The sequence below is a fragment of the Carassius auratus genome, chromosome 24, assembly GCF_003368295.1.
Source record: "Carassius auratus strain Wakin chromosome 24, ASM336829v1, whole genome shotgun sequence".
Taxonomy (NCBI): Eukaryota; Metazoa; Chordata; class Actinopteri; order Cypriniformes; family Cyprinidae; genus Carassius; species Carassius auratus.
This window is the reverse complement of record NC_039266.1, coordinates 15,890,148-15,901,800: the sequence shown is the minus strand read 5'-3', so window position 1 is coordinate 15,901,800 and position 11,653 is coordinate 15,890,148. Positions and strand designations below refer to the sequence as shown.

Genomic DNA, 11,653 nt, shown 5'->3' with positions numbered 1-11,653 from the left:
TGGATGGAACAAAAGAAACACTGTTTTTAATAAACATTTTGGGGTTGTATAACGTTCATGTATTTTGGAAAATTTGTCCGTTGGTTTGGGATTGAAAGGTACTTGGTGTTATGAAGCACCTAGAATGGCATGAGCAAATCATCTTGTCATGTGATGTAAAAACTATACAGGTTGGACAACAGGAGAAAATGTAGTTGCACTATTTGGACCCTAAAATTTACAATTTACTTTTTTTTTCTTTTTTTTTAAAGGGGCCCACCAAACCTGTCAGCTGAAGTTGATGGGAGTAACAGAATAGCTCTTTAAATCAGATGGCAAGAACTGGCCAGCCCCTGAGAAGCACAATACATGGAATACCCCTAGACTTTGTAAATGGGACCAGATTGCAACCACATGTTAGAAATCAAATACAGTAAGAGATTGGTCATGTTTTCTCGAACAAGAACAACGCTACATTGCAATAGAACAATACGTGAATCTGATTTAAAATCAGAATGTTCCTGAATGAAAATAAATCAATTCATTAAAAATAAAACTGTAAATTGTTTTAAATCCATCTTAAGCGGAACACTGTGGATGGTTTCTAAATGCTGATGCAAGTTGGTCATTAATTCAAGTTCTAATCCAAGATGTTCTTCAGTTTAAACCAACTAAGTAGTCTAATGCAGTCTAATACTTAACACAAAGGATTCAAAGCGCTGTAGTTTTAAGTTTGGTGGGCATTAGCATAATGCAGTTCAATACAATGATGACTGAGAAATGTAGGCCTACAAATTAATTTCTCAAAAGTCTGATGTATTTGATATAACAATTTTTCTACAACTTACGTTTAAAATATAAAAAAAATCTTCAGATTTCATAGTAAAAACACTTGATGGGACCTGAACTTGAACATTTTTAGAATTACATTAAAAGGTAATTTACTTGCTAGGACTATAAATCAGATGACATAATAGATATTCTTAAGCAAAGTTCAAAATGTTTATAATTAAGGCACCTTACAAATTAATTCATCATATGTGATAAAGTTTGGTTAAAGGAACAGTTCGCTCAGAAATAAAAATACTACCACAGTTTCCTCGGCCTCATGTTGTTTTACATCCATCTGTCTTCAGTGGAACTCAAACAGAGACTTTTCACTTCAGATGTTTCTTTCTGAAACAATAAAAGTGAACAGCGATTAAACTGTCATTCCGTCAAACATCTCCATCTGTGTTCCATGCATGGAATGAGGAAAGCCATAGGGGTTAGGGAAAAACTGGGGAAAATGATAGCCTAACAGAATTCAATTTTGAGTGAGTTATGACTTTAAACGAGATTTTCCAGCAGGACACCAACGATTTTATGAGACAAAGGCTAAGCTACGTAACTTTTTACAAGTAATTCTTACATATTATGATCGAACTGAACATAAAAGCAAAAACGAAAGAGGCTTTACACATTCACATCTTTACAGGAAAGCAAAACCTGCACTTAGTTTCCTTGATAGTCAAGCGCTGCCCCGCCTCCATGTTTTTTCATATGTAGAGACTTGAGAAGGAATTCTGCCCAGCTTTTGTCTCGAGCTGAAGTAACACACGCTACGGTCAGCATGACAAGCTCACACACCATGCAATATATCGGACTTCTGCTGCTGGCTGCAATTCTCCTGCAAACAATAGCCGTGGCTGTAACGTTCATATACTTCAGCAACGTCTTATCGACGGTAAGCGCCGTTTAACATGAGCGTGTTTATTCACGTTACCTCAGAACTTGTGCAAAGTTTGCCTTATCGCCTTGTTGTGCATATTGCGACACTGGAAATGGCATTAAATCGAAGACTCTGGAGCGAATTGCTTTGGTTTGAAAGCGTTTCTCGGTTCGTTTGCTGAGGTTTCTGCCTGCATTTTGTTTAGTGGACAGCTGCCAACAGGTCGCTCAGTGGAGCCTGAAGTACAAGTTAAGCAACAGCAGACGACTATCAATGGCAATGCACAGTTTCTGCGAAAAAAAGTCAGCATTTTGTGTATGCAAAATATATATTTCTATAATTATTATTGTATAATAAATAATTTAAAAAAGCACATATTGTATTAATTTGGGCAATGTATGCATAGAACAGATTTCTATGCATACAGTGCATTTTATGTATGCATAACATTAGAAATGGAACATACCGTGTCTTATTTTCATTTTTTACATTTTGTGTATACATACAATGACACGATTTAAGCATTTATCATTTTATTACAAATACGCATCTATAATATTATATAATTATTTCAGCATTGTATGCAAGAAAAATTATACGATTTAAAAAAAATAATAATAGTAAATGTCATTTTGTAAACATGCAATATAAAACAATTTTGATTATAAATAAAAAAACGTCTTAACTTTTTTGCGACTTATGAATGCAAATATAATCAGTCAGTCATCATATAATAATGAAAGTCAATTAGATTTTGCATTGTATAAATAGATAACTAAAATTATATAAATGTATAATTTCTAAAAGTATCATTTTTTTGTTGCATTTTATGTATACAAAAGAGAAAAAATATTAAAATTGTTACTGTCATGGACCTAGATTTGATTTAATTAGAATAAGTATGTGAATAATATGTTTACTTTTTACTTTTTATGTAGTAAAACAATAATTTATATAATATGCGCATTTAAAATGCTTATGTAGTACATGAAAAACTTTTTGTTTGGTCACCGAGCTAATTTAATTAAATATATATATATATATATAATATAATATATATATATATTTTTTTTATTTACAGATGAAAGAGACCTTCTCCAAGAGCAGCGTGTCGTGTCTGATGCGCGCTAACCTCAGAACAATAAAGGCTCAGGAATTGAACGCAGCGGAAGGAAAGGACGACCCCTGCTGGCAGGTCACTCAACAGCTCCACTTTTTGATTGAAAAGGTATCCGCTTCAGAGTGGGGTCGTGAATCATAAAGCTGGCCAGGGTGTAGACAATGAGTCCATTTATGACTTGGATTGTTTTTCCTTTTTTTAATTAATAGAGGAATTTCCTTTAAGCTTGAGGAAACCCAGATTAGGAGAATTCCTTAGAATCTCTATGCTGAATCTCTATGATTGGTCATGCACAACACTCATTGTGAAACCTGAAATTGAATCTTTTTTAAATGCTATTTTCATTTCTTAATTTCCTTTAACAGTCGATGTCAAGTCGTTACCAAAAAGAAATTTCATCTGCTGTCAAAGGTATTTCACAGCACATTCATATTTTATTTTATGTGAAGACAAACTACGAGTGAACAAACCTTATGGCTTTTAACAGACGAAGTCTCACGTGTACTTCCCTCTTTGGTGATCCAAGATCAAGATGATTCCCCTCGGCCTAAGATTGCAGCACATGTGACTGGGAGCTATATACCAGAAAAAGATGGAGGAGGTATGTCTTATTCCTAAAAAAAAAAATATTTAAGCTTTGTTTATTAGTTGCTGGAATTTGTAAAGTTTGACTTCTGCAGCTCTTTTCAGTTTCTGTTTTTGTCCTGATTTATTACAAACAACAGCAACTACTAGTTTATCTTTGGATCATAGTCCACATTCACCCTTTTTAAGTACACTAAGATATGCAGCGCAGACTGGAAACCACTGAGCTATGCAAAAACAGCTTTGCATCCTGCAAATAAACATTGCATTTTGATGTTAGCTTCCTTCAAAGAAAGCCCATAAACCTTTAATGTAGGTCAGAGGACGTTTTACTCTTTTAAAAAAACTGTTTCATCATATCTCTGTGGCTACTTGCCCTAACAAAACGAGATGAGTCTTTGAAACAGCACTCCGTTCTGTTCGTCTGCCAAATGCTGAAACAATGCAGCTTTTCTGTCAAACCGACCCATGATCCTTCTCTTTGGCTTAAAACAATGCAGGTCAACCAAACAGGAAGGTGTAATGGCCAGAAGATTCAGTCGTGGAGTCTGAAAAAAGGTCTGGCTTTCCTCCAGAACGTGGAGTTAAGTGACGGAGAACTGGTGTTGCCGCAGGCCGGGCTTTATTACATCTACTCCCAAACTTACTTCCGACATATGCTTATTGAGGAAGACGAAAGCGACCGTGAGGAAGAGGACAGGACGTTGGGCGAATCGGTTTGGGGGAAACCGATGTTGCAGTATGTTTATAAAAAAGTCAGTTCGTATCCGGTGCCAATCCTGCTAATGAAGAACGCCCGGACGACCTGCTGGTCACGTGACACAGAATACGGCCTGTATTCCATCTACCAAGCGGGGCTTTTTCAGCTTGGAGGAGGCGACAGGGTGTTTGTGACGGTCAGCAACGTAAGCACCATCGACATGGACGAGAAGTCAAGCTTCTTCGGAGCGTTTTTGGTCAGCTAGTGATGCACAACTAGAAAACAGAGCAGCTCACGCTTTGTTTTGAGCTCCAAGATGAGCAACAAGACTCGGCTTGCACGGTATTTCTACCTGAGCTTTATCTGAACGGCCGCCAAGCGCCTTAAAACATTTGGACGCGCCTGCCGAAGTGCTCCGTCTCTTGCCAAAACAGTTAACCTTGATTGATGAGAGCTCGGAAAGGGGCAAATATTTGGTGCTTTTTTTACATTCGGTCGACGGATCCGATCGTAAATCAACTCCTTGGTGAAACGTGTTGAAGCTCAAATCCAGCACGTCTGCCCTGGAGGGGCGACAGAAAGCGAGGGGCTTGCCAGGACATTTTGGAAGCGAGTTGTTTGGACACGACGCGTCTGTCCGGGCAGGAAAAAGGAAGGCGCGACTTTAAGCAAGACTTTCACACCTGTGGAAGAGCTGCAGGCTTTTCCTGTGTGCTTCTGTCCTCTTTGGACTTGTGATTGCATTGCCTTTCTCACATTTTTTTTAAAGACTAACTGCATATTAGGATGTAGAAATGCGGTTGGAGAGACTTCTAAATCATGCCTTGATTGTATTATTGACACGATTGTCAGCATAAGCACTATAATTGTGTTTGTATTGCGAGTTCTTTTTCTATCATAATTCATTCCTTAAGCATAAATCTTGTACATTAGCTAAATGTGAAAATCACTGTGACGTTGTAAAATTTTAAATCGTCTTGTACATACTATCTGTTGTATATACTTTTACCAATGCTGAACATATACTGAGGATTTCTGCATTTTTGGTTTGTTCTTTGTAGTGTTGGTTAATTTTATAACATTTATCCTGAAACTGACTGACTCAGTTCAAAGTAACTATGTACGTTACAGTACACCGTGTTCTTCCTTTCCGTATACTTTCTTACCCAGACCATAATTCCTCATATTAAATATGGACACTATACAGTATGTTGGTAAAGCAATTATTGGGTGATTCATTATACATTTTTAAGACCATATAATATAACTATATTACTTCAATATTGTTGTAACAGTCAGAGATAAGTTAATAGAAATAAAAATGAATACAAAAAAAAAAATGTTACAACAATATTAGTATAGTTATATTGTCTTTAAATATGAATGTATGTATACACAAACACACACAATATCTAAACTGTGACAATATATTAGGTGATTATTCTTACATATAAAATATTTGCTATCCACTGGAACTTTTACATTTTTTTGCATTATGGCTATTTTATTTCTTTGATTTGGCTCTCATTTTAAATACATTTGTAGAAAGATTGATTTGATTGCCTATAAACAAAAGAGGTTATGAATATGCAAATTGCTGAGGTGCATAGCAAAATAGCAAATTATTTTTGTCTGTAATCTGCCCACTTGTGGTAAATGCTGAAAATACAATTCTGGGCAAAAGTCCAGAACATTACTGCACCCTATGGATTATGACTCCAGCTAACCATCTAGTGTTCTTTGGAACTTGACCAATTAATAGTTATATTTTTAACATCTGATGTTTTAGGTGCAGTATATATGGTTACTGTAGACAAAGATGCTCCAATTGAAAACAAACGCAATATATATGGATTTTCCCACGTTCCCAATAGTGCCTACCTATGCTATATTTATCCTGAGCTGGAATATTAATGAAATACCTCATTAAAATCGCATGCTTATAAATTATGTTAGCCCTGTAAAAAAAGCCACCTCCACAAGCTATACCCACCTTCATGTTACTTCTGGTTGATTTAGCCAAGAAAAAACACATTGGACACGTACAGTTCACTCATGTACAGCCATACAAGTTATGCACTCACATATGGACAACATATGTTTCATTGCAATGTCTTGTTGTAATTGTAATACACTCTTGTAATTATTTGCAGCACCCATTGTTTAACATCACATGTCTGTGCGGCTGTGTTTAGCTTATTCCATTTGCATTCAAGTCTGGATATACAGTCACACTAATTAATACATTAATCATTTAAACAACCTTTCTAAACTTGTCAAAAAGGTTTATAAAATCACCTTCAGAAAAAAAAAAACCGAACAAACAATGCAACTTCTAAGATAAAGCGATTTTTGAAATGAAAGACAAGAGTCATGTTAGGATTTGTCTTTTTTTGTGGAAATATGTTACATTTATATTACAGGTATTTAAATGCCCCAAGGAAAAAAAAAACAGTTTGAGACAGCAAAAACTAGCACAATCAGGACAACAACATAATTTAGACAGAAAACCGTACATACTGCATCTGTGTGAATTGCATCTGTAGAAATGGTATCCAGCTGATGCCCTGGGTGGACCGTAATCTATGTTAAGTGATACCCAATAAATACTGCAAATGTTGTTAATGCAACTTACAAAATATATCATAAAATGTACTTTTTAAATCGAATTCCTTAAGTCTGTGTACAAAAACGGTTTATAAATACCAGTCTCTACTGATGCTGTAGGGTACCACTCATTTAACATGTCTCATCCCCTAACCTACAATTGAAAATCTTCCACATATGCACATAGCGTGACCCACAACAATGAGGTCAGGTATATCTTGCCAAAGACCATGCCTTATAGATCACTTGTACTTGAATGTAAAAAAAAAAAAAAAGAGGACCTTTCCCAAAAGATACTCTCGACTTACAGTATCTCCTCCTAAAGGTGTGCAAGAAAACCAAAACGAATAGTACAAATGATTTAAAGGCACGAAGCTTCAGCAATAACTAGTTTAATTGATCGTGTGAACTGGAACAGGATCACAGTAGCTGCCTTATCGCGGACTCTGCTGGCATCAGCCCCTCGGTACAGTGCCATCACACTGAAAGCAAGCCGGTTTGGAATACAGGGTGATGTTAAAGGAGAATCATCTGGTACTCAGTCAAACCTCATGTCCAATGGTTCATCGAATCCTTTGTCTTCGTGTGGCCCCGTAGCCAAGAAGGAGGCCACAGGTGAGCCAGCCGCCGTGGAGACGTTAAGCATCCCGCCGGCTCCGCTACCGGTGGCGTTCCGCACTGCGATGCTGGTGACGTTGATGCCTAGAGTGAGTCTTGTCTGCTCGAGCGCCTTCTCTGGCACCGCGAAGGCCTCCAGCTTCTTTTCGCCATTGGCCATGTAGGAGTTCTGGCAACCCCTGCATATGCAGTCCAGACAGGCTTTGCGGTTGGAGTAACAGGGGCATCGCTGTCCACGGCATGTAAGAACACTTGGGTTTTGAGTTGCTCTGCCGCACTTGCAGCCCTTTTTCTCCTGCGCCTTTTTGTACACCACTTTCGTGGGGCTCCCGGGAATGAGGGTGTTAGTCAGAATCCGTTCTTTCGTCTTTTCCTTCGACTTTGGAGTGCCCTGTTTGGACTTAGTGTATGCCTTTTTGGGTCCATGGTTGTCAATGGTCTTTTTGACAGTTTTCGCAGGCACCAGTAACGCCTTGCCCACTTTAGAAAGGCCACCACCGTTGGGCACCGCCGCCATGTGAGGGATAGTCTGAGTGGGAGATTTAGGTTCGCACTTGACTGGAACGGGGGTGGAAGCGCCCAACGTTGGGCCGCAGACGAAAGTGGAAATGGGTACGGGTTGAATCTTCTCGCTGTCGCTTTCCGACCGCGACCGCTTCCGGTTGGACCGTGGCATTCTGGGCGTCACCGCGGAACAGGATATTCCCAAATGTTGTGGATTCTTTTGGGAGATTGGGTGCTGGGGCAAAAGAACCTCCTGCGAGTGTTGCGGGAGAGAGGAAAGCTGCCGAGCAGAGTCGATCGATACAAATGGTCCTTTCATGTTCGCCGAAGGTTCGAGAGTCGACTGCAATATCGCAGGGCACTCATCCTGGGCGACGTGGTCTGGTTCTAGAGTCCTGAGCACTTCCTCTACACTCAAGAGGAGAGTCCCGCCATCATGTTTAATATCCTCGCCAAAGCCACAAATGTCCATGGTGCTGGTGCAAAGGTCCTCGCCAGCAGCTGCCACTGCCTCGCACACAGGGATCTCATTTGTGAAACTCTCTTGTTTCACTGCATCGCCCCCGCTTTCCGCGTCTGGAACACTGGCCTCTAGTGAAGGTAAACTGGCAGTCAACTCCTCCACGTTGGTCAAGCCATTGCAGTCCTGGAGACCATTCACCCCTAGAGGACTGAGGTCTTGCTGCTTGATTTCTGTCGATGGGGACTGTCCCTCACTGTGAAGCGTTTCTGAGGTTGAGGGTGTAGGGGACTTGTTTGTCAAGCTCAGGGAGAGTGACTCCTCCCCCAGTCTGTTGTCCAATGAGAGACCCTCATTCAAGAGAGCCAAGATGTCTGGGGACCCTCCCACAGTACTTGAAATGTGTTGGGCGAGAGGAGAGTCTGCGATGTACTCGCAGAGTTTTCTGTAGCAGTCCACCAAGATGCAGAGCTGCTTATTCTCTTCAAACTGCTCATAGTCTTTACACCAGCTGCACGAGGGTTTCATCATCATCTTTTTACCTTTACATGATTTACAGACATAGTGCTGGCACGATGAGTTGGTAGGGGCGATTGGATCTTGTAGCAAATTGCCTGAATAAAGAAAGAAACCATGTTTAGGCCATGAATCAAGAGAAAAGGTATTATAACCAAACAGCTACATACTAATTAAGCAAAAGCAGATTATATAGGCAGCTTGGATGCTGTACCTTTAAAATGATCATTCTAATCGGTTTTGTGGCTCATGAGCAATGCAATACAAGCACTACATTATATCTAAACAAGACACGGTTCTGTAACATTCAATAAAAGCCCTGCATGTGTGCTGACATCAGAGGGTCATGTGATCTTGCATGATGTCGATCATATTACATGCTCAGCATATGGTTAGCAGGGATCTCAAATGGATTGTGTTTCTAAATACATGAACATTACGTAAGCATGCAATGCTTAATATAAATATTAAACAATTACTGTTGTGACTACAAAATATGCATGGATTATAAACAGCTATATTAGCAAAAGGAGATTGCAATCAGGCATCCCACACCTATTGACCGATCAATTTATTACTTGCAATCAAAGTGCATTTCTAGCTAATTATAAAACAATTATGACATGAAATTCATGCATTACTGGTAAATTATATATATATATATATATATATATATATATATAAATAAATGATACATTATATATATATATATATATATATATAATGATTTGCATGCCGGACCAATTATGTTTCTTTGAATGTATTTCTAATATACACATTTATAAATAAATATATAATTATTATATATACTATATTTATATGAAATATTTGTTGTATGTAAAGACAGAATCTGGGTAACTGGGCAATTTGTCTCAAGCTACCGGTTTTATCTGAATGAGCAGGCAAGCCATTACTATTCAATCGCCATGCATCTATAAACACAGAGTCTGCATGCACGGCTGTGTGTCTAAATGCCCAGGCTCCAGTTGTCATTGTAGGTCAGGAATTTGTGGACTGAATGGGGGTGTGTCATGGTCGGTGTAGCTCTGAGAGCAGCTCTAAGCGTGCAGTGATCAAGCAGAAGTGATCATGCAAGCATGCAGTGATGAAGCAGAATAAACGGGCTCTCACCACACACAAGGCAGGCGAGAGACTGTCTGAAAAAAGGCAAGAGCTTATAGATTTCCGCCAAAGCCTGGGGGTCCCTGGGATCGCACTGCAGCACCGACCGACAAGCTGACACGTAGAGAGTGGTCGCATTCACCGGGTTCATCTCAGCAGTGTCGAGCTAGAGATCCAGTTCGGGGAGGAAAAAAAAGAGAAGGAGCGACAGTACAAGGCTTCAGTCCCGCCGGCAGCCCACGTATCATCAATGTCGATGAACCTGAGCGTGAAAATCCGTCGAGTGTGAAATGCAAGGGAGATTTCAGCAGATATGCTTGTCTTTACATCGTATGCATTAAAACCACTCCATCTTAACGTTTGCCCCTCTTCCACGGCACGAAATACGGCCAGACCATCATCGTCGTCATCGGATGAAAGCACATCCACGGTGATCCGTTTGAAAACACATTCAGTGATGCATTTGCACTATTGCTTGCATTCTTTTTTTATATTCAACAACACACTGGTGGCGCTCTTCACCCCACCGGGCCTCCAATTACTACCAAATTCAAACAGAGCACAAACGAACTCCTCGTCTTGTCTTGTATGAACGCAGTCCTTATTTGCAGCACTATTCCATAGGTGTTTATTATTCTTGTCGTGCATATACGCGATCAGCCTCAGATCATCATAGCAGCAGCAGCAGCACACAAGCACCGTCACTCTGTTATTGTCCGCCGCTCTTCATAGCGCCGCCGCCGCTGCAAATACAGAAAACAGGCCGCTTTTGTGCATCAAATCTTCCAGTGGGTTAGGCTACCAGATATTCACCGTGCATGCTGGCGAAGTAATTTCAGCTCGGGTGTAACAAAGCTCCGTGAGTTAGCTGCGCCTCAGGAACAAAAACAGGCCGCTTCGCTTCTTTTTAGGATTTATCCTGCCGTTTTTCTTTCGCTTTGGTGAGTCGTACGTGTTACGCCTGATAAATACGCGAATTTAATATCCACACCATGTGCACAAATTATTCTTTGGAGAAAAAAAGACGTATGGATATATATTCAGTAGCGATATTGAAATGTATGTGTATTTGAAAAGGCTTCTCCCCTCCCTTCCTCTCCGCATTAGAACAAGGAGGGGGCGCTGCTGTCCACCTCTCGCGAGAACAAAGGAAGAACGGCTGCGGAGAGAGAAGCTTCCGGGAAAGTCTCGCGTTACTTTTCCCGGCTTGGGAGGTTGTTGTTTAACTCGCGAGAAGAGAACGCAAGCTACTTGAACTAGTGTGGGCAACTGGTTCCCTTGGTTACATAAACGTTATGATGTGGGGCGTATACATTTCTTTAGGGCGTGGTCTCCAAAAAAACCGCAGGAATAAACATTACAGTGAATAAAACATTTCAGCAGCGCCATCTAATGCGTGCAGCTGTTAATACTAAGCCATGAATACAAATATCTTTATTTCAGAATACATCAATTTCTCCAGCTTCAGATGTTTATTACAACTGTATAACAATAGATTTAGACTGACAGAATTAACAGAGCTTTACTTTTTAATATTCATATTTATGTTTGACATTAGTAGCTATATTTAAACATATAAAATATATGATTATTTTAATATTATATTAAATAAAACAGTATTGTGTTGCATTGAAAACTAGTAATGAATTCAGTTTATGTTGGCTTGAAGCCTGTTTCCCAATAAAACCAATGTTTGTTGACTCAGTCCTTACTCCGTTCCTTTACTATGTC

At 39.5% G+C, this 11,653-nt stretch overlaps 1 protein-coding gene and 1 pseudogene across 1 annotated transcript; one reads left to right on the top strand and one right to left on the bottom strand.

Moving 5' to 3' along the window:
- The first annotated feature begins 1,553 nt into the window (after nucleotides 1-1,553).
- On the top strand, nucleotides 1,554-5,304 carry LOC113042403 (tumor necrosis factor ligand superfamily member 10-like; annotated as a pseudogene).
- Nucleotides 5,305-5,686: 382 nt separating this feature from the next.
- LOC113042402 (E3 ubiquitin-protein ligase MSL2-like) lies at nucleotides 5,687-11,160 on the bottom strand. The gene is made up of 2 exons (XM_026201261.1): nucleotides 9,932-11,160; nucleotides 5,687-8,898 (listed from the first exon to the last, which is right to left on the bottom strand). Exons 1-2 carry the CDS (start codon nucleotides 10,071-10,073, stop codon nucleotides 7,241-7,243), a joined length of 1,800 nt encoding a protein of 599 aa, XP_026057046.1. The 5' UTR covers nucleotides 10,074-11,160; the 3' UTR covers nucleotides 5,687-7,240.
- Between the last annotated feature and the right edge of the window lie 493 nt (nucleotides 11,161-11,653).